This window comes from Polypterus senegalus, chromosome 3 (genome assembly GCF_016835505.1).
Source record: "Polypterus senegalus isolate Bchr_013 chromosome 3, ASM1683550v1, whole genome shotgun sequence".
Taxonomy (NCBI): domain Eukaryota; kingdom Metazoa; phylum Chordata; class Cladistia; order Polypteriformes; family Polypteridae; genus Polypterus; species Polypterus senegalus.
The window spans coordinates 160,684,544-160,709,052 of record NC_053156.1 but is presented as its reverse complement, the minus strand read 5'-3'; the positions used below and the strand labels follow the sequence as shown (position 1 = coordinate 160,709,052).

General features: G+C 39.3%; 1 protein-coding gene across 1 annotated transcript in view; it reads right to left on the bottom strand.

Annotated features, from left to right (window-relative positions):
- LOC120525661 (NADPH oxidase 3-like) overlaps nt 1-9,180 on the bottom strand; it is a 63,702-nt gene extending 54,522 nt beyond the window's left edge. The window contains exons 1-4 of the mRNA XM_039748147.1: nt 9,129-9,180; nt 642-737; nt 429-539; nt 250-334 (exon numbers count right to left, since the gene is read on the bottom strand). Coding sequence (XP_039604081.1) covers nt 250-334; nt 429-539; nt 642-737; nt 9,129-9,170 — 334 coding nt within the window. The 5' untranslated portion in view covers nt 9,171-9,180. The remainder of the gene's footprint in view (nt 1-249; nt 335-428; nt 540-641; nt 738-9,128) is intronic.
- Nucleotides 9,181-24,509: the final 15,329 nt, after the last annotated feature.

Genomic DNA, 24,509 nt, shown 5'->3' with positions numbered 1-24,509 from the left:
AGTTATATTTAAATATTTTCTAATTACAGAGTGCACATTGAACAGTTTTGTAATACAATGTATTACAAATGGCAAACAGATTTCATGTTACCCTAGCTAAGTAAAGTGAGCTCAGGTTAGTAGTCTACCTTGTTCCAGAAAGCAACTTCAGAAAAATATTAGATCAAAATACTTTATGGTAGAAAGCATCTTTTAAATAATATCAATTTAATACATGTAATTTAAAGTGCGAGAAAAAAAAAATCTTACTGGTGTGCACAACAATAAGATATGCAACCATACGATGAAATGTGATACTCTTGTCCAGCTGTCTCCTCAATGCCCCTTGATGGTGCTGAGAAAATAATATAAAACATAAAGTTCATATTAATAATGCTTCCTGGCTACAAACAGCCATCCAAATATGCAAAAATATGAGTGTAACTTACAGTACATGAGCCTCTGAGAAATGAAATAAGATTACGACTGACAGGAAGAAGAATCAGCATACAGTTCAGGTTTAAACACATTGCAGATGCTCTTGCCCAGGCCAGTCCTGGCTGCAAAACATGGATAAAGTCAGTAAGTCTTGACAATTAGATTATACACACTGATTAACATAAAGTGGCTTCAATATGGGAAAAACAAAAAAAATCACTTACTCCCAGAATAATGCGTGTGTAGATATAAGCATCACTGTTGTTATACCACAGAAAGATGTTGACAAATAGTAAAGCATTCAGCCCAAGCCATATGACCTAAAAAAGTAAAGTTGTGACACCATATTTAATGGAAGTAGTTCCTGGCAATCTAGGTATTTTTTAATAACTGAATAGCTATTCATAAATGTAAAATGCATGAAGAGATGTGTATACTGTCACATTAATAGCCGACTGGAAAATATTTGAAATATTTGATTAAAGTTGGAGCTTAATGAAGTATTTCATCAGGCATTCGTATTCCAATTATGAAAGGTCTCATTTGTTAATGTGTATTGTATTTGTTTATCCCAATACAAGTATAATTTATGTTTATAATAGGCAGCATATAAATCTCTCCATACATCCATTTCTTGCTTGTCCCATTTCACAGCCACTAGGAGAGAATGCAAATGGTCTATCATCAAATACAGTGGGATTTTATTATTATGAAAATTGTTTTCAGACAAATTAAAAGATACGAGCGGAGGAAGGTGGCACAGACATTACCATTGGCTCATAATGAACTCTGGTTTCATTGCATAATTTATCACTTTATGGGAAGTAGTATTCAAAGCTGGATATGATTTCCACATGTTTTTGGCCACTAAATTACATAAAATAAGGGGAGCTTTTACAGTAAATACAGTATGTAAGTCAACACTCTTTCTGGTTTTCCTTCGTTACTGCAAGCTGTTGTATGAGATACCTCTTCTGATAATTGCATGTTCCATGATTGCCTGCATAGAAACTATATATGTGGCGGCCCACAGTCCTCAAAGGCTTCTGTATGGAATGTAAACTCTAAGATAGCTTTATATTGTACAGTAGCTTCAAAGCATTAGCAGGACAATAAAGATCACATCAAACATTAATAAAAATAAGATGACAAGCAATGGAACCGCACATAAATATTTTGAAATTACATGGGTAAATAAAAGCATGATGATCAACATCAGCCCTGGATGCTGCAGTGGCTACAGGTTTTAGGGATCTGTGGCAGCAATCAGAAAGTTACTGGTTTGAATCCCGTAAACATCAGAAGTGACTCTACTCTCTGTGGGCCAATCCACTCCATTGGGCTCTTGAGCAAGGCCTGCAATTGCTTCATCCTGGGTATGATGTTCATCTGCCTTCAGACCTGCAAGCAGGTCCTCCAACTTACAGGGAAAAACTTGGGGGTTGGTGACAGAATTGGCACTCTAGCCACTGTAAAAAACCTCACACTGTTCAAGTGTGTTGCTGAGGTGTCACCCACTTCACACGGGTCCCAATCCAGGTGGTTCGTTGTGTGGTGGGTGTGGCAATGTACTATCAGTGCATATTCCTAACCTCCAGTTGCTTCATTTAAAACCAATCCTTGCCAATCCCAGAACTTATTTAATGTTATGGCCTGTTAATGTTTTTCAAGGATATCATTGAAAATGATTTAAAGCCTAAAACGGATGAGTAGCTTTCAGTCCGATTCTTTTTTCTCTTCAGTTTCCTTCTAACTATTTTATTAAAGCAAATATTACACGATGAATCCACACAGGTGTAAATGGAAACAAGTTATATGGAGAACTGCTTTCCATCTTATTGCTAATAAGGATCCATTGAAAACAGAGAATGCAGCTGATTAAGACTGAAATAATCAATTAAGGGTAGTAAACTTAACAAAGGAGACCACTGAAATGAAGCATCAAAATGTTCCTTGAGCAATAAGTGCTTCATAAGTCCGCTGCGGCCCTCCAGGACCGATGTTGCACACCTCTGGCCCTTGCATTTTGTAGTCAACTGCATGTTTTAATTTTATGCTACATTTTAGACTTCAATGACCTTCTTTTATGATGGAGTTACACTTAAAACTCAGTGTGCTTATTGTTCATCAAGCTATAAATACTACGTTATGACTCTTTCTTTAGAGAATATTTCAGACAATGAAGTGCCAATCTGCTGCCTGCAGTGCAGAGGAGCTGCCATTTCATTTTCTAAACTCTCCTAAGCCATTTATAAGGTAAAGGCAACTACACGTATCCCTACAGCCTCATTTGGAAGCCAGCCACAAAAGGAGGCACAGTGAATTGCACACTTAACACTCCTTCTTAAAGGCTTCATGTAGAAATGAAGATGCTTATCGTTGGGATTCGAGAGGAAAGGATAGTCCCAGGAGAAAAACCTTGTGAAGAAGAGAACATACAATTTCTTCTCTAGATAAAAAATGCTTTTCAATTGAACCTCAGTCCCTATTGCTCAGTGGTCACATCCCTAATCACTGCTCCACCGCACTGCCACTGTCTTATCTAATCAATGGGATTAAAATAAAAATGTTATTTTATCATTCCATGTGTCTTCTCTTATGTACTCAAAACTCTCAACATTCTTCAGTATTTGCCTTTCATTGTTTCTTTACTTTGTACTGTTGTGGTGTGACTGGATAAAGAAACCTTAGCTACCTGTTCAGTTATCCAATTTGAACCAATTTCCTATTTTGTTACTTCAGCAGAACTGCAGTAAATAACATCTTTATCAGGTATTTATTAATAACATTTCTGAAAATGAAGATTGACTATCCCTTCATGGACCACATGTCTTAATATACCAATGCACTTTTTTGTATTATAACTCTGTTTAATCAAATAAGTAGCTCTCTTGAAAGAGCCGCTTGGATGCCAAGTTGTTATCACAATTATCAGTTCTTATCAGCATCGGATAAATGAGACTTCCACTATAGAAAGGAGGTTAATTATCAGTTAATTAATGACTAAAAGTAATTCTCCTAAGAATTAAGAACAACCAATTGTGGTATTAAAGAGATTTAATTATAGTTCACTGATGAGATATGTAATGAAATACGAGAGTATAACTTTAAGAACTAACACCAACCCAGTCCTAACCTTAGCTGGGTTTGCAAATTAAGCATATTTAAGAAAATCATTCATGACTGAGCTTGGAGAGTGAAGCAAACTGAAGTGTTGTGTTACTGGGAAAATGGAAAGCTGGGACTTTAAATCAAAAGTTCAGATATCAGTGCCTCATCTAACTAGCTTGGTAAACTTTTTTTAAACTCATTTAACGTAGCTGATTTAAAAATATAAATATATACATGTCATTGTATATGGCTACTACATAGAATAGAAGGTTAATTATTTTACTGTACCATAATTTGGATTTTTTTTTTTCTACAGTGTCAGGGATGCCAGGGGCTATGACCCGGCCGGGACGCCAGGAGGGACCGGAAGAGGGTCAGAACCCTGCCTGGATCACGTGGGGTTTGCCTTCCGGGTTGCTTTGGGGGCCACGGGTCAAGGGCATGGAAGCCTTTCCCTGTAGGGGCCCGTGGTCACCCCCAGTGCCTTGGGGAACTGTTACCCCAGCACTTCCGCCACATCAGGAAGTGCTGGGGGGAAGATTTATGACGTCGCCTAGAGAGCAGCCGGGAGGACAGCCGGCACTTCCGCCACGCTGGGGCGTGGCCAGAAGAAGATTGCCGGAAACACCTGGGGCTCATCGGGGTCCTCTATAAAAGGGGCCGTCTCCATTCATTCGAGGCTAGAGTCGGGTGGAAGAAGGACGAGGCAGGGGAGAGTGGAGGCGGCCCGAAGAAAGGCATTTGTGGCCAGGACTTTGTGTGTGATTTGGTGTTTTGTGCACGTGATTAAGGTCTGTGTGACCACTGGACTGGGTCTTTGTGACCTTTATTGTAAATAATTGTGGAAAATAAACATGTGGTGGTTTTAAGAGAACATGTCCGCCTGTCTGTGTCCGGGTCAAGTTCACAACAGATATATTGTTTCTTCTGGTATCTTTAATGGTTTGCCTTAACTCGATCCCATTCGCAACCACTTTTAAAAATATTTACAAAAGGCTGGCTTATTTAAAGATTGAAGCTTGGTATTTTGTTTGTTTCATTTTTTTGTAAATGTGATATTTGTTTACATTTGTGCATTCAGTAAATATAACTTTACTACCTACACATCATGGTTTACCATTTATTAAACGCCAGCAAAAGTGCATTCTTATCAGTCGTTCAACTGATGATAATAAAACTCCTAAACCTTCTGATATGCTCACCCAGACAGCCAGACACAATTGTTTCCCCAAAAACAAATTCTTAAAAAAAAAAATTTATTTTTTATATATTGTGACCGGGTGCAGGAATGACAGGTCTCAAAAATTAAAGTTTAGATGCCAACTTTAAAGTTGGTTGTCCATTTTAATTTCACTGAAAGTTCCAACAAAAACAATGACTCTACTGTAGTGTCTAGTCTTCTCAATCTCGGACTTTTAACTAAACAAAAGGATCAGCCATAACCGCAGGTTTGGGGTATGTCTGTCAGTAGCTCTGTCACAAAAGACGCCGCCTTCTGGGCAGCTGGGGTTCTTATGGCTGGGCAGGGCTAAGTGCCCTCACTGCGTGGTTTCTTACTGTTGCAGGGTGAGAAGGAGAAGAGAATGTTAGCAACAGCACCCCCTTCTTGTTCCGGCAGGTTATTACATAACTTGACTGAGCACATGACGAGATCCTTTCACGCGTATATGTGACTATATGTATATACGTTTGAAACTCATGTATATACATTTTCCAATCCGCTATATCCAAACACAGGGTCATGGGGTCTGCTGGAGCCAAACCCAGCCAACACAGGGCACAAAGCAGGAACAAACCCCAGGCAGGGCGCCAGCCCACTGCAGGGCGTGCACATACAATAAACACACACACCAAGCACACACTGGGGACAATTTAGGATCGCCAATGCACCTAACCTGCATGTCTTTGGACTGTGGGAGGAAACCCACACAGACACGGGGAGAACATGCCAACTCCATGCAGGGATGACCCAGGAAGCAAACTGAGGTCTCCTTACTGCGAGGCAGCAGCGCTACCACACTGTGCCACCATGCCGCCCTGAAACTAATATAACAGATTTAATAAAATTAGGTTTTTCTGGAAAAAAGTAAAATGTGGCATTTTTTTCTGGGGCAGCAATTTGTTAAGATTTTGAGTGGGACAAAATGGCATCAATAAATACTGTGATCCAATAATTGTGTTCATATTGATAGCTTCGCTGGGTGTTTACAATTTACATTTGCTATAAAGGTATGAAAGTGAGCTGATTTTTACATCTTACACAGTTGCTGTGAAGAAAAGAACCAGAATTTAATTTAATGGACACTTACAACATACACAGCTCTTCCCTTGGGATAATATGACCATTGTGTCCAAATCAAGATATGTGGAGGGAATGTTAGCCTGGTGTTGGCACACTGCATGTGTGATGTACCAATTAAATGGCTATTGTTAATTTTTTCAGGAGGAAGAGCCTATGGTCTGCTGTCCATCACAGTTTGTAGACTCACAGACTGTGTTTCTGATATGGATTGGGCAAAACTGGTGCACCACAAGGAAAAGTCCTGTCTCATTTTCTCTTCGTTTTGTACACTTCAGATTGTAAATCTAAAACCAGGTCATGTCACTTGGAAAAATTCTCAGTTGATTCTGGACTTATAGGGTGTATTGATAAGGGAGATCAGAGTACAGAAGTCATGTAGAGAACTTTGTTCTTGGTGCAAAGAGAATTGTTTGCAACTTAACATTAGCAGAAAAAAAGAAACTGATTACTGACTTTCACTACACCTAATGGCCTCTATGTCTGAACACTATTCAGGGAGTGGATGTGGAGGAGGTACATTTGGTACAAGTTTCGGCGGGTCTACATTAATGAGAGGATCAACAGGATCATAATTCTGTGATGGCCAGTGTGATTTTTCTATGCTGTGGTGTGCTTGGCTGGTAATATCAATTCAGAAGAGGTCAACCATATCAACAAGCAGATTAAGAAGGCAGGCTCAGTTATGGGATGCACTCGCAACCCTCTGGAGGTAGTAGCAAAAATAGAGAATGAAAACAAAGTGAATGTCATTGTGAGGCTCTAGTACCCACAGCCATGGGCAACACCCTCTGTTGGGACATCATGTAATCATGAGCGGAGATGGACTAGGGCAAGTGAGGGGCCAGAAAAGACCTAATGGTCAAAAATGTACAGAAATGTATTAAACAGTAAAGAATTAAATTTCAAAATTGCAATAGTGCATTCAAAGTTATTCATTAAATAAATTGTGCCCCTAAAAATCATGTCTTTAGGCGCAAAAGCTCCAATAAATAAATACAATAAAAATGCAAACAATCCTTGAGGTGTTCCATTTTTTTAAAAAGGAAATGATCCACCTGCCACCTCAGCTGGTCACTGTAGACATGATCTGCCACTTTGGTTGGTGCCCTGCACTTCAACAATGGATGCCACTTGGCTGTGTATCCTCCTGTCTGCTTTAAGTCCCCGTGGCGTCTCTCCACTCTCATCTGTTCACCTTTGCAGCTCAGTAGACACAATCACTGCCACAGCATAGGACCTCTGTACCAGCCGTCAGTCCTGCTTCTTTTGGTAATTCAAAAGAGCTGATGCTTGCCCATACTGTCTGCTATCTCCATAGTACCTCTCTACCTAATCTGATGAGTGATTGCTTTCCAACCCTGTTTCTAGAACTTCCAACTAGCACTAACCCCCTCTCTTTTATCGCCCTTAACTCCAACTGGAACACATTAATTACTGTGCAGCTTTCCCCGTAATTACATTGATGAAGCGAGTGCACATTCATGTGAGCATCTGTCACCAGCGTAAGTTAAGCCATCAGGCCGTGCTTAAAAGCAGTTAACAAATGAAACCTCTAAAACACTCCCAGACTTGACTTATCACTGCCATTATGAACAATGCTGCACATCCTCTCTGTGACGCACTAGCATTAAGTTCTTGTAGTCATGTACACTAAACAAACTGGTTTATAACGTACTGCGTCAACACAATCTGTTATGCAGTAAAACTAAAATAAAATGCACTCCACTATCAATGTCATTCATATTCTGGGGCATAGATGTATTTATTTTAATTCACTTAGTCTCTCAAAGATATAATTTTCCTTTAAGAGTACACTTCAGATTTTTTAATGAATCTCTATATTCCTCACGTTTTGGTCTAATGTATCCCAACACAACTTCTTTATATAATTAATGTATTCTTTGATGCAATTTATTCCTTATGGTTTTCTTTACAAGTGATACAAAAAGCACTGCATTGTTTTTAATAAATTATTTTTTTATTCATCCACTTAAATCTTGTATTTATACTGCATTTGCAATTTTTTGCAAGTATTCTTTTATTTTATTCAGTATTTTCTTTATACTGTCATTTTGAATATTTTAAAGAATCGCTCAGTCATTAACTGGTTTCTTATGTTTAAATAGATCTGTTTGAGGGATACTGCTGTTTTCAACTCATTGAGTAGACTGTTATCAAACGGCAAAGACAGAACCAAATCTCTACACAGTACCTTCAGAGCAACTTTAGCAAATTTTTATAGTTTGTTTCCAGTGATGCTATTTCTCCATTAGAGTAATGTGTTATTTAGCTTGCAGGTAATATATTAAATCTTTTGTATAGTTTGAATTGGGGGTTGTCTTGGTGCATAGTGGTTAGTGCCGTTGCCTACAACTTATGAAAACTAGAATTGACTTCCTGATCAGTTTTTCTTCATGCAGAATTTACCCCTTTGTTATTTTTTTTTCTTAAGGTACCCCAAGCCCCTACTACATCCTGAAGACATGCAGGGAAGGTTAGTTGGTAGCTGGCAAGTTTAAATATGCCCAGTGTGTATGACTTCAGGGATAAGCCTTCTACTGACTTTGCCGCTGACTTTTTCATAATGCTTCCCAGATTGGATACAATGCAACCCTTTGTGAACTATGTGGACTGGCAAAATAAATGTAAGGAATATTTTCTTCTATTACCTCTCTAAAAACAAGAATGTTTTAGTCTTATTGATCATTTTCATTTAGCATTTTCATTTCTGGCTTACAATGATAAATCACATTACAATTGCTTCGCACTTTCAGTTCCCAAATGTTGAAAACCTTAACATTCTGAGTTGTACGTAATTAAAAGAATTGAAATAAAAGACATCAGGATCAGCTTCTTTGTTATGTATTGATAACAAAAAAAATGTCAGAATTTGGCACAGTACCTAAAAATACAACTTCCCTTTATATTTATTCAAGGCAATGTATTAAGTACCAGCATCTTTTCAACAGAATGAAATACCTGCGTAAGAGCGAAAAGAACATATCATGTTCAAGGAGGTGATCAATGATGCAATTTTCCACCAGTACTGCAATATGACAAGCATCCCCTCAATCCACCATTACACCCAACAGAGGAGCACAAAATACAGTAAGTAGGGAATCATAGTGATGACAGAATACTGGCTTATTTTACCACTGACATTCAGATAGATAGTTTAGCTACATATCTTGCATATAAAACCAAATAAAACAGGACACAGAACACATAACAAAATACTACATATAGTTAAAGGATAATGAAAAATGTGTCATATTAATATGTTTCTCATTCCGCTTACCACAATGAGAAAGGAAAGCCCTTCGTTTACAAGCCAGTCCATGGTGCTTCTATTTCTGGGCAGCTACCAGTTGCTGGGATTCTTCTTGACAATGCAAGCCCTTGTTTTTCTGTCCAGGTGTGCTTCTTCTTGGCACAGCCACTCCTTCTAAAGTGGAGCCCAGATGCAAGTAGTCGCTTTTCAACATGAGTTACTGATGAAAAGAAAAAAAAAAAGTGGTTTGGATTACTTGGGGAAAAAAAATCAAATCAAGCTTTGCGCATTTTGGTGGGGAGCTGGTGGGCTGGGAGTCCGCACTGTGCCACTAATCTTAACCCTTAATTCTTCCCTCTTCCAATTCTTCCCTCTGTTTTTGGGCTTGCTGTGTTTGTCAGGCCCCTCACGCAGGTCTACAGAGACATTAGTTACTTTCTAGCTTTCAGGGACCCTTTTTACAGGGCAATTTTGAAACAGCAGGCTGGAGGTTTAGCCATGGAGAGGGAGTTGTTACTTACTGCCACTTCTGCTTTTCCAATTATTGATGATCGTTATTTGATTGTTTTGTATGAGGCTAACCAGTGTAATCTTGGTCAGGTTTTAATTTATTTTGAGGTCTGTTCACCCCTTTTCAACATTTTGTGTTCCTGAATCACGACAGGCAGTAAAATCACATTTACTGTCACACATAGAGTGAAATTCTTACTAGCATGTGCAATACATTGACACTCTCCAGCAGCCAGATTAATGAGTATTAGTTGGTAGTATTGTTGTTTTTTGTTGTTGAAATTAAATTTAAAAAAAAAATGATCACAAACAAATTATAAAAACCTTCTTCTAATTAGAAAAGCAAGTATGCAAGTAAACACAATCAGTTTCTTTGGTATGGGGAAACTATAAACAATTATAATGCAAAAGAAAATTGTAGTAATACTATTAATTCCAAAAACAAAAGAATTAGTGCTGCATTTCACTACAAATGAATTAGAAAGTATAGCTAAACATAAACCTACCCGATGTGGAGATGTTGTTTAGAAATGGCTGTGTAGGTTGGTTCTGAAGATAGGGTTGGCCTTATAGGCTACCTAAAAGTTAAATAAAATATAAGTCATAACCAAATTGGATAGCACTGTTAATAAACAATTACTACATGTAATATTATCATTAAGACAATTTTAGGTTGGCATGTTATAGGCTTGGGTGACTATAATTATTGATCTATCCATCCTGATATCTGCTTAAGCCATTTGAGTGTTACTCAGTTACTATTATTACCGTGTCTAAGGTGCATATGTGACAGTTGTTTACAGATTTTTTTTATAACAGTTGAAGTACAGTATAATAAATTACATTATTATTGTTAAAGGCTTCAGACATCCTGGAACAGTCACTCTTCTCACTCCTCGCTACTGGCAAATGGTACAGTACCATTGGCACTCACATCAGTAAATCTAGGGGCAAGTTCAGCCAATCATAAAGTAATAACAAATATTGTAACATAAAGCACACTGCTTACATTGTGAAAGACAGGGGGTGCGAATGAGCCCTAAAACCCCAGACATACCACATGACAAAAACAGTTCCAGGTATAAGATAAGCATTTTTATTTTACAAAATACATTTTTTACAGTCCCTTCCACAATCTTCCAAGTAAGAATAGTCTCTTTAACTCCTCCGGCGGACTTTACCTTCTGTCTCCCGACTCTGATTCAACTAGAGGAGGCTGGATGGCTTGCTTTTATTTTAGACCTGGGCATAACCCAATGGAAGTACTTCCAGGTCAGAAGGAAGCCTCATGAAATAGGGAGTTATCCTCCCTGCTGCGCCCTCTGGCAGCACCCAAGGACACCGATAGGGATGTCCCTCAGGACTGCCACTCACATGGATCCCTGTGGGTGACCAGACTGGGTCCATACCAGCGGAGCACTGCCATCTATCATACTGGGGAAGGAACTGCTCTTGATACAGAACCTCCACCATTCCATCCACTAATCTTTCCCTTTGAGTTGGATAGTGATCCAGCCCTGTCCTGGCCAAGTTATGCATCCTCCCATGCTGTCTCTCTGTTACGGCTACCTGGCCGGGCAAGGGTCCAGCATACCACTTACAACATGCATGCATATTTATAGATTTGCTGTATATGTGCATGCACTGTATATGTGTATGTGTATGTGAGTGTATGAGGCCTGTTTCTGAGGCTACCCAGTATAATCCTGGTCAGGTTTTCATTCATTTTGAGGTCTGTTCACCGTTTTTGTGGTCCTCGATCACAACAGACAGCAATTTCAGTGCAGGTTTACAGGGTCATTATTGTCACATGTACAATGAAATTGTTACTAGTGTGTGCAATACATTGACACTCTCCAGGACCCAGATTACTGAATATTAGTTGGTAGTATTTAATGTTATGATCAGCATTCTGTATTAATATTCTGTTTGTTTCCCCAGACAAATTTAATAAAAGTATGCATCTATTAAGGTGTTTTGAAAAATACATCTGATTTTCTCTACGAGGTGTTTTGAAAAAGTTTAAGCATTTCAGAATTATGTTGTGGCACCATCTTTATTTTGTTATGGTTGCCACCACTTCAGAGCACTCACATCAGGAGTTAACATGACAATATTACCGAGAATGATCCAGGAATAGTGACGCATGTGACATCACCGCTGCTATGTGTCTACCAATCATGTATTTTTAGTTTCTGCTTCTTTCTGTTTTTAAAAAACATTATTTATATATTTATAATATTTATTTTATGTTTGTAATATTTCAGTTTTGTGTAATTATGTTTCTGTGTGGGAGTATGCATTCTGTGGGTGTGACGATGTGGGTTCTGGCTCCACGCTCCCATCGCTATTCGGGAGCCCTTCAACCCAACACCGTCGGTAATGTCACCGATGAGCTAGACAGTGAGACAATAACAACTAAGCAAGGGGATGGTAAAAAGTAAAAAGTGCTTTTATTTAAAACAGTCAAAAAAAAACAAAGTGTGCAATAAATAAAGTGCAGTGCTTCTCAAAGTTCAATAAATAAATAAATAATCCATTAAGAAAATGGAGGTTTAAACCACTACAAAAAACAATCCTTTAAAAATGAGGTTAAAACGTTTCTTTCAGGAGCAGTCTTTAAAAATCAACAAGTTCAGTACCTTCTTTTAACTGGTGACTCCCCTGCTTCTCCCTGACTAGGCTTCGCAACAGGGGAGCCACTCTACCTGCAACTGACCTTCTTAGTGCCTGCCTCCGCTGTCAGTTGCCTTACCGATTCTTGGCTCCGGTCGGCTCCTCCGGACAGCGACTTGGGAATTCCACTGTGACCAAGGCTCTCACACAGGGAACACCACGTCCCAAGTCCCGACTCCCGCTATCCTCTGCGGAGAGTCCTGCGCCCTCTGGTCACTCCCGCCCTGCAAAACAAACTCTGCGGGAGCGACCACAACCACTACTTCTCCCGGGTGTTGGCCAAACACCCAGGCTGCCTTCAGCTGCCTGCGAGCATTTGCTCGCTCGCTTCCTGCTGCACCGATTTGCTCGCTTTCCTCCTCACTGCTTCCTGCTGCCAACCTCTGTTTCCTTCTCTCTTTCTCTGATCTTTCCTTCCTGTTCATTTGTTGTTCTCTTTTCTTTCTCTTTCCTGTTTGTTTTTTTTCTCACCCGACTCGCGCTTATTTTATATAGCAGCTGTAGCACATTAGCCACGGGAACATTCACGGATGTGGGCAATCCCTCACCTGTGCACTAGGTGAGAAACGTCCACACCGCAGATCGCCCCGTGGCTTGCTATGGCCCAACGCTCCCTCGCTAAGCCGCCGCGAGAGCGGTGATTATTTATTTAAAAACTGGCCTTTGCTAAATGAGCTGTGGACCCATAACACCACAGTGGGTGGTTCCCCAAGAGGAGGTCCATCTCTATCAAGGAACTACCCCAGGCCCTGCAACAGCTATGCAGACAGGCAGTTCAATGGGATATGCTGTTGAAGCGTTGTGTTGCTGAGTTCTCTTTGTGTTTTGCTATTGCTTATTTTGGATTACAAGCTTCTTTGCTCTGTTTTTTGAAGATTCTTTTCAAATTGCATTTTGGGACATTTTAGACAAGTCCATTTGTGCCTTTGGTGGTTTTTGAGTTTTTATTTGTCGAGTATTTAAAAAAATAAATTTGTTATTTGCCCTTTAATAACAAGCCGAAGGTTTACAGTTACCCTACAACTTGTTGGGCTTTTGTGATATTTTTTCAACTTTACTAGTTGTTTTGCTATCTTCCCATTATTGGGGCCTGCTTCAGCTGAAGCCAGCAGGTAGCCTTGGCACCTGGCTGATGTTAAAGTTACCTCTGCTAGGCAGACCAGATAGATTTCTGGCATGCTTCCTAGCTTTCATTTTGGAGGCATTACTGTATTATGCCTGGAGGAATCTCTCCATATCATGACAGCTGCAGTGACTGTATAAATGTGGGTGCATACATTATTAGATCATCTGAGATTATCGATAAATCCCTATATTAGCATGCAACTATTTTTCATAAAGTTCTTCCTGGTAAAGAAATTTCACTTCCCTGGTCCTCCCTGCGTGGAGTTTGCATGTTCTCCCCGTGTCTGCGTGGGTTTCCTCCATTTACTCCGGTTTCCTCCCACAGTCCAAAGACATGCAAGTTAGGTGCATTGGCGATTCTAAATTGTCCCTAGTGTGTACTTGGTGTGTGGGTGTGTGTGTGTGTGTGTGCGCGCCCTGCAGTGGGCTGGCACCCTGCCCAGGGTTTGTTTCCTGCCTTGTGCCCTGTGTTGGCTGGGATTGGCTCCAGCAGACCCCCGTGACCCTGTAGTTAGGATATAGCGGGTTGGATAATGGATGAATGGATTATTAAATACTTCGGGTTTTGGTGTGAATATTAATCTAGACCACAAATCAGGCTTTACTTTTGACTACCTCTTATCGCTTGGTGAATTTTAGACTAAGCCTTTACTGTCTCAGTCTGAGTCAGTACTTTTAATAGTAAATGGTGTACAGAGAAAAGCGTGGAATTAGAGCATGATTTCTTCGCCCTATAACAAAACCAGTTAATTTTATTTAAATTCCCCCCAAAGTCCAAATTCTTATAATACATACAGTACATTTGAAAGCTAGATGTAGAACTGTAAGTTAGATAGCACCATGTCCTCCTTCTTATTAGATGCCTGAATATTTATTTTTCTCTTTGGCTTCTTTGTATTCCAAATGAATGAGTACAAAGTTTAAACTTCACAAGCAAAGTTAAAATAGCATTTCACTTTTTTGGGATCAATTGTTATTCACTTATTATTATGAGAAAAAGTAGAACATTTCAGTTACATATATAGTTTTGCTCAGTAACAAACCCACCCCAAAAGAAAACCCAAACACCAAACACCTGTGAATGCAGCCATATTGTGATCTAGAGATCTAGATGATGTTCATTTTATTCCTGACTAGCAAAATACCCGCGCTTCGCAGCGGCAAAGTACTGCTTTTAAATTTTTATTAAGAAGAAAAGTAAACCTTTTTAAACTGAGGGAAAATATACCAATAATCATTTTTTAAGGATCTCTTTGTATACCACGTTGTCAGTTCAGCACTCCGGTTGTAATATGACCAAGCTGTGCGAGCTTACTCTTGAGCATGCAACGTATAGTTGGCCATGTGAAAAGCAATCTTGCCTCAAATCAATGGCAACCTTTTGTTGGATCTGTCCCTGAGACTTCTTACTTCTCATCGTGAAGCAGAGCCTTACTGGAAATTGGAGGCATTTGAATTGAAATGGGAGATCAGAGGGTATAACGGGGATGTGAGGAATAAAAACTCTCTCCCGTGAGCAACTGCCAGTAAAAATAGTTGCCTCAATTAGGTTCTTTTGCAGACACATGACCTGAAGTCTCGTGCCGTTACAAAGTTTCGGTGGCTGTAAGTTTTTCAGTAACATTATTGGTGTCCCAAACCTCAAAATTAGATTATGCTCAGGAGTGCCTGGAGGATTCAGAGTGTGGAGAAACTCTAGCGACAGCATGTCTATTAACTTGTGGATTTTTCTGTAATCATTTGCTGGCAGCGTCACAAAGTTGTTTCCGCAAGACCTTGTTAGCTGTGGAGCTCAGCTCGGAGCGAAATGAAGTGAATGAAATGAGGTGAATGAGAGGGGAGATGATGACGTGACTCCCCCATCCGCCTTAACTGTCCAGCCCTCCACAAACACAGTCTCTCGGCATGACAAACGCCAGTGGTAGCGTGTCTATGAACTTAATTTAAAGTTAAGCTTTACACCTTGCTTTCCTATTCATTTGCATAAGCACAGTCCTTCACCAGCAATTTTAACTCCGTTACAGCAATTTTAACTCAGTTACAAAGTGATCAAAAGTCTCGTTTATACCCTGCGTCTTCTCGTTAAACTTGTATCTCGTGAATATTGTATTTGTCGTAGGCATGACAAACGCCAGCGGCAACGTGTCTATGAACTTAATTTAAACTTAAGCTTCACACCATGCTTTCCTATTGATATGTCCTCAAAGGCTTGTTCAGCTTCAGAGGGTTGCTCCTCTCTTGCTGCATCAATAAACAGCTCGTCTTCCTCTTTATCTAAGACATCACACAGTGCATGCACGGGTTTACCTTTCCCAGTCCTGCAAACTACAGCGAATTCGTTCAATTTACCACATTTTTTACACTCTTCCTTTAGCTGGACATTGACTTTTTACACCGTGTGCTTTGTTTCCGCAGTAGCTGCACTTATGAATATGCTTGTACGTGTCAGACGTTTCATATTCTTTTGCTGCCTTCTCAATTGTGTAATGCGTTTTTTGTTCAGCGCTCTTTGGAGCTTTTGCTTGTTGTCTGCGTACTGCGTTTACAGTCAGTTAACGTGAGCCGCTCAGAGTACATGCATCGAAGGTTCTCAGCTGTGCTTGTGCTATCTCATGCGATCTTGGGATGTCCACGGCTTTATTTAATGTTAGCTAAGACCCGGCACTTAAATGTTTCTCTCACACTTTCGCTGAGTTTGTGCCAAACACTAATCTGTCCCTGACCATCTCATCTTCATTTGCATAAGCACAGTCCTTCACCTGCGAATATTTAGAGGCAGCGTGTCTATTGGATTGCTGCTGACGGACGGCCTTATATGGGCAGGCACTCAATTACGTGGGAGGCGTGATGATGCGGAACTCAACTCCGCCTCACACGGCGACCGAGCTGCAGGCTATGGCCGTATATATGTACGTAAGTAGGTTCCAGTTATAACCATTACGCATAGCATTTCGAAATGAAACCTGCCTAACTTTTGTAAGTAAGCTGTAAGGAATGAGCCTGCCAAATTTCAGCCTTCTACCTACACGGGAAGTTGGAGAATTAGTGACGAGTCAGTCAGTCAGTGAGTCAGTCAGTCAGTGAGGGCTTTGCCTTTTATTAGTATAGATGCAAGATATTGCAGAAAACTGCATTACATTTTCCAAAGAATTTTTAATGCTGTGGTAGACAGCTATGGTACTTGCCCAGCCGGGATGCCGTCGCACTGGAAGGACCAGGGGGAGAGAACATTCACAGGACATTATCTCCTCTAGGGCAATAGTGGTAGCCAACCCTGGGTTGTGGCGGTACCAAGATTTCTCAAGGGCTTCATGGGAATTGGAGTTCAGTGACTCAATTCTGTTGGGTGCTGTGGGTGTTGCCAGGGCTGCTGCGGGGAATGAGGAGCCCTACTTTGTGGAGCTCCAACCATACCCGGAAGTGCTCCCAGGTGAAGCCTTTGGGACACCAGAAGTACTTCAAGGACTGAGAGACACAGAGCGAAGAAAGAAGAAAAGTGTGCTTTTATTGTACTTATGTACTGTGCTGTAGGTGGGAATCAAAAGGAAAGCATTTCCCATGCTTTAATAAAGGACTTGTGTGTTGCTGGACTTGTGCCTGTGTCTATTACGCTGGGTGTTTGGGGCTGGTGGTCACAAAAAAGATTAATGATTTTGGGATAAAATTCATTTTAACAATATCAATTGTCCTAGCTAATGTAAAATGAAAAAATAACCAATTGATAATGCCTTGTTTATTGCATACCATCATGTTGCTAAAGTTAAATTTCAATAGGTTGTTAAAACATTGTGTACTTATACTTCCTACATACATTATGTGAGATAGTTATACAAAATGGATCTAAGATTATCCCCAGATTTCAATCCCATAAAGCAGTTTTCTGATATGGTGGAACAGGCGGTGTAAAATCTGCACAGACTGCATGATGCTATCAAGTCAGCATGGACTAAAATCCCTAAGGAATATTTCCAGCACGCTGTTAAATCCATCTTCAAAGAATTCAGGCTGTTCTTGTCATAAATGGGGATCCTACCCAGCACTAGTCAGGTGTGCATAATAAGTTACCACTAAGTCTATATGCATATATATACCACCTAGCATCTATTTTGTGGATTGTTGACAAAAACTGACGGTTACATTTCTGGTAGTCTTTGTAGATATGATGTGCTTAAACAAGGCTTGATACATGACAATTGTATCTGACAATACCTATTATAAATTGTGGACAAGAGTATTTCAAGCATCTGAAAAACTCAATGCATTATGTTATTGCTAGAGAAATGACTTGAATAGGCACTTCTTCAAAGTGTGCTCTTTTTACAATTCAGCACAAATCTTTTTTCAGGTAACAGTCATTTATTGCATATTCTTTTTTACTTCCTTGACTGCTTTAAATGTTTTAAAAAAATATTTTATTCAAATCTCAGCTCTTCTTAACAAGCACATTTTTGTCTAAAACTCCATTTTCTGCAAGCTCTCTAACATGCCCACTGTGATGGATGGCCGCGGCCCATGCCCGCCCAGGACACCCCTGCAGCATATGTACCAGGGGAGCAAGCATGGGAAACACAACATCTCCCCCTGGACACTAGATGGCAGCCTCCCTGGGTTGCAGTGGTGCCTCAGACTCCCCCAGGGCTTCATGGGAGTTGGAGTGTTGTGCAGCCCTGTTGGGTTCCCAAGGTGCCACCAGGGGGTGGTGCAGCAGGTGCTGCTGGACCCTTCTGGGCACTGGTTTTGCCACACCGGGAAATGCAGCCAGATGTCAGCAATCAAGCACCTGGAGCACTTCCGGGTGCCCAATAAAAGCAGCCAGCAACCACTACTCAGTGGCCAGACTTGGGTGGAGGAGGTCAAGGTTGCCTGGGAGGAGTGGTGGTGCAGAGGAAGAGTGGTTTGCTTTTGTGTATTGTGCTTGGGACTGTGTTGTAGCTGGGGGAGATGGGGAAGACGTGCCCTCCAGCTGTTTTGTTTTTATGTGTGCCTCTGTGTCTATCTGTGTTGGGTCGGGCGCCTATATAGCGCCTTTATTACACCACACATGGCTTGTCATTATGGGGTTACTGGGAACCTGAGTGCAAAGCTGAAACCACTCATGGATGTGCCAGCCAATCTATCACAGGGCACACTCATGCACACTTCTACACTGGAGCATTTAGCCTAACTTGTTTTAGATGTACCCAGAAAAAGGATATGCAAGCTCCCAGAGAGATTACAAGCTTCATTGAGAAAATTCATGTTATAAAGGTTATAGCTGCTCAACAGTTGATGATTAACATATTTTGCCAACCACTTCAGGTTGAATTTCTATACAGTATATCATTCATCTTACAGTATGTTGTATTTTAATGTTTATATTGTTGAAATTATTTGTTGTCTGGCCAGTCATAATGCTGTCACTAGTATATAATAGGCATGAGGTAAAAATGTCATTATAATGTATACATCATGACAATACACCTGAATTTGAACACAGCCAAGATGGCATTCAGACACTGCAGAGAGACATATAATGAAATAAAGGCTCCTGGAGCTTTGAGACTTTAGCGCTACCCACTGCACTCTGAAATATCTTTTGCTTGTGCACTGCTTTCAGAAATAAACTAGTTGCCTAGGTGCCAAGAAGGCAGAAAAGTGGTCTTAAACTCCATGTCCTTTAAATAGTCTCCTGTGTCATATGGATAGTTGCATACCGCTACCTTCGATACCATCCTTCACAGTTTGTAAGGCTTCATACTTTTTTATTACTTATTATATCTATTTTTAAGAGGTGCAAAAAATAATAGATGATTGATAAGTTTTTATAGTAGCACTGTAGTTATGGTTGTGATGACAGACTTTGTAATACTAATATTTTTCCTGCCATGGCTGCAAGAAGTTGAAGTTTATACTAACACCTCTAGAACATCCAAAATATTTTCATGAGAGCAGGCCATTCAACCCAAAGTTGGAAATCCTATGCACCTATTTTTTCTAAAATAACATCAAGTTAAGACGTGTAGGTCCCTGCTCTCTTACCATACTACCTGGTGATCTATTCCATGTGTTTATGGTTCTCTGCATGAAGAAAGACTTTGCTTGTGTAATGCTTGTGTGAAGTTTACCCTTAACAAGATTCCATCTGTGTCCATGTGTTTATATTGAACTCATTTTAAAATAACAGTCTCGATCCACTGTAATCTTTAATAATGTCACTTCTTAATCTCTGTTTGCTTACTCCGAAAAGGTCCAACTCCTTCGGTCTCTCCTCTTGATTCATCCCCTGTAGTTCTGGAATTGTTTCTCTTTTTCTAGCGCTGCTATGTGCTTTTGTAGCCTGGGAACCAAAACTACCTAAAGGCCTCACCCGTGGGTTATAAAGCTCCAACATAACCTCCTTTGACTTGTACTCTACATATCGTGCTATATAGCCTAACATTCTGTTTGGCTTCTTAATGGCCTCTGAATACTTTTAAGATGGAAAGTTTGAGGAATCTATTCAACTTCTAGGCCCTCCAAAGGATGTATTGGGGTGAATAAAGTGTGCTTTTTACGTCTGTCAAATTAGACTCATAATATTTAATTTATCTGGATACTAACCACAGTACCTTTTGAAGACCGGTAATAGAATGATTGGAAAATATTTGATATCTCTTGTTCTATGTGAACCTTCAGAGCCTTTTCTCTGTATTTGTGAGTGTGTGAACGTTCAATGGCGCTCACTCTCTCAGGCATGTTAGAGCTGGCTTGTCAGACACTCATTATTTTCGAGGTGCTTTTCTCACCTTATGTCTGGTTTTATACTTACTGTCTTTGAAAGCTACTTTCTTAGTGTGCCTCGTGTGCCTTTACTTTTCCTTATTCCTCCCACACTTGCTGTTCTGCCTCACATGTTGTTAGCTGTTAGCTATTATTTGTTGAACTGTGCTCCTCCTTCATCTTGTCATTTATTAACACACCTGTCAGTCACGTCCCACACTCACAGTGGTGTCATAAATGTCTATGAAACTCACGTAAAGCATGTAGGTCCCATAATAAACATTTGAATACAATACACCCCATGTGTCTCACGTAGGCACCCTTTATCTCTTGTTTCGGTCACGTGCAAAGCATATCTTTTTGGGTATATAAACCCCTAGGTCTGGTTAGTTGTGGTACGCAGCAATTTGAACCTCTGCCTACACGCTTCTCTTTGTCTTGATCCAACCGTGGACATCACTCGCCTTGTCAGTGTCTTTTAAAGCTTTATTGTTTAACGTACACTGTCTGCTATGTATTGCTTTGTAAACCATTCTTTATTGTCTTTGGTTGTACACCTGTATATACCTGTATGTTTCTTTTGTATATATTTCAGTTAACAATGTGGTACGTCCAGTAAAGACCTTCAAGAAAGCTCCCCCTTGTCGTTTTTATGTGGATATGCCGAGTTGTTTAAGCTGTCTGTGGCCACATTGCACAGACAGCGTGGAGTGAGGCAGAAAACTACTTCATCCTTGTGTTATCATAGCCAGACTGGCCAAACAGATTGGCCAGATGGACTGGACACAGACACCTTGATGTTTTAATATATTGCAGATAGATTTGAATTATTATAGGATTATTTAGATAGGAGGTAGCTTATAGTAGCTTAGAGTATAAACTAGGAAAGCTAACATTATTTTTGATGTGTTTTTAAACAAGTGTTTAGCCGGCAGGTGGCCTTGGGGCCTTGTCATCTATATTTTATCATGTTTAGCTGAAAGTAGCTTTACTGACAAGTAATAAGACTGTTGAATATTTTAACTGATGTTAGCTTGCATGGTCAGCCACCAAGGAACTCTATAAAGGAAATAATTTGGAAGCATTTTCAGAGACATCACAGCATCATAAGGAGACAGACTTCACAAAAGGAAAAGAGAGCACAAAAAGCCAATTAGCCATCTTATTTGAGGTGTGCTATGTGACTCTGATTTGAATCATTTAGGTTGAATGTTTTGATCCATTATTTTTTACAACATTTGGAAATATTATTAGTTTATCTGCAAATAATCAAGTTTAAATTGAAATAAAGTTTGGGTATTATTTCACTGAAAAGGCCTCAGTTTTTAATGACACCAACAATCTAATCCACATCATAAGTGTTCAGATGTTCAGTAATGTAATGAACTGCAATTTTTCAGGTTAAATCATTTCAGAGCTAGAGGACTAACAACAGGCTGTGTTTTGTGAACCTGGCAGGATCAGACTCGTAAGGTGTATTATCAAGTTTTATACCTCCCATTGTGAATTTTATTTCCTACATGCAATACCCTACATTTGCTTAAAATTAAATTATATCTGCTACAAATCTGCCCAGTGCTGTGTTCTGTCTACATCCCTTTGTATTGATTCAGCTGATTCTGGATTAGATGCCATCCCACCTAGTCTGGCATTGTCTGCAAACTTAAATAATTACAGTCCTATCCAGATAATATATATATATATATATATATATATATATATATATATATATATATATATATATATATATATATATATATATATATATATATATATATATATATATATATAGAAATGACCCCTAATGGACACCACATTTAACATCACCCAATTCTGATAAGGTTCCTTGCACCATAATCTTCTGCTTCCTATGTTTTAGCCAATTCTACACCTATGTACACACCATGCCCTGATTTCACATTTCTTTTAGTTTAATACTTAACTTCTCATGTAGGATTGTAGAACCAGTCCTGGACAGGTTTCCACTCTACTAGAGGAAACAGTTTAGCAATACTAAAAAAGCCTGACAGCATGTCTTTAAACAGTAGAAGAAACACAGAGTCCTTGTGAAAACATTGACATTAGGAGAGCATGCGCCTCTACAAAACAGATACCTCTGATGGGAAGCTAACCCATCTGTAACCCTTCAAATTATCATTCATTATAATTCCTGTAACATAAACAATTTATTGTCAAAGCTTCATTACAACACATGAATTACAGACCAGTTAAACAGAATTATATATTTTGTCAAACAAAGATAAAGTTAAAATATGAGTGTTAATTAGATGGGTGGTAGAATGAAAAGAATTGGTGCCCTAACAGGTAAAGATTTAATCCAGTGATAGTAAGCAAACTTTTTATAACATAAATACTTCTTTCTTAACCTTCCTAGTCCATTTAATAAAGCCTTCCTCTTTCCACATCTAGTAGCATATGTACAAAACACAGCAATGAGGTAAGCATTCAACGATATTAAAATATCAGTGGTTTTGCATGTTGAGTTAGTTGAAGACAACATTGACACATGTTTAAAAGATTCTAGAGAACTAATTACTTATTATAAACTGAATTAAATTTTCTACACTTTGTGTTATTGAGGGCTGGGTTACGATTTTGCAAATGGAGCAAAGCGAGATGGTGAACTGGTAATATGGTGTAAAAGTTACCACAATAGACTGTTCATTAAGAAATAAAATTTTGAGGATTCAGAATTATTGTAAACCAAAACTTGCCTGATAATAAACTAAGATTTAATTCCAATAGGAGTTGCCACCCAAGTAATCAGCTGCTTGCAGTCGCCTCTCATATATAAGACCTAGTACCAGATACATTTGGGAAATCTCAGTCACGAGAGAGTGTTTTCAGATTTATGTTTTTACATTTCTATTTTGTTGATAGCTGTTATTGGTAGGTGGTGTACAAAGTAGAGCATATAGGGAAGATTTAGTTTGGGAATTACTTTCCATTGCTTGCCAAGCTGTTATGAGTTGATTTCTGTTTGATTCCTTCCATGATCTTACAGATCACACTTTTGTAACCTGGGGCCTCATGCATAACGCTGTGCGTAGAATTCGCACTATAACATGACATAAGCACAAAAGCCGAAATGTGCTTACGCACAGAAAAATCTAGATGCAGGAATCTGTGTGTACTCCAACTTCCACGTTCGTCCGCTACATAAATCCTGGTCAGCATTAAAAGTAACGCACGTGCACGTGCCTGCTGTCAAAGAATTACGCCTCTTTGAATATGAAAATCAATATAAATAGCCCTTAAGCTCAGCATTCTGTGAAAAGACAATGGGAAAAGCACGGGGGAAAATATAAAAAAATTTCAGCGAATACCAAGTGGAGGCAAAGGAAAAACATACTATTTGTTGATTTAAGCAGTGGTATAATCAACAAAAGGAAGTTGATCGAGTGACATAGCATGCTGGAGAAACTCGAAAGCTCAAGTTCATAAAGTCGCACAGTGCCGGAAATAAAAAAGAAGTCACATATCAAAGTCGCAGTGAAAAGGCCCTGAGTGTCATATAATAGCTTATTAGGGTACAGACAAAAAAAATTGGCACACAGTGGGAAAAAAGCATGAAATGTCAACTTTAATCTCAAAATTTCCACTTTAATCACATAGTTTATTTCATCATTAAAGTAGAACATAATAGACTTCATCTTAAAATCATTTAATTTACTAGTTTCTCAAATCCCATCGTAACTAAAGTAGCAAGTTAAATGCTTTGTTTTGTATTTGACCTTCTATGTGCTCTATGTGTGTGAATCACTACGTGCTTCTGTTCTTTCTCTTTCTCCAACAGGACACAGAATTCTTTACATTCATGATATTACAGCTGTCTGAATAATTAAAATACTGAGATGTATACGTGATATCATTTTCATGATGATTGGAATGAAAGCATGTTATTAAACATGGGAACATGGTGGCGCAGTGGTTGTTCATGTCTCACACAAGATGCTGCTGCGCCATGTGCGACCTTAGATTAAATAATTTATCGTAGCAGTACTGTCTCTTTCAAATGTACTAACCTCCAATTCCTGTCCTTACTTTTCTTTCTCCAAATACCCAATCACCACACAATCAGCTCTGTAATAGATGTTAAGCCATCTGTAAGCTTACAACAATGATTCTTCAAAACTTTTAAGGAACATTGAAATGTCTTCATAGTACGTGTTTAATTATTCTGTCCGTCTATCCTTCCAGTGTCGCGCCAGCCTCAGCAAAAATACAGTGCAAGGCAGGAACAATATGTGAACTTGCTTGCGCTGCGGCACCATGTCCTCACATGTTTAATTATTAACAATACAGATTATTTAAATGAAGTTAAAGTTTTATCTGTAT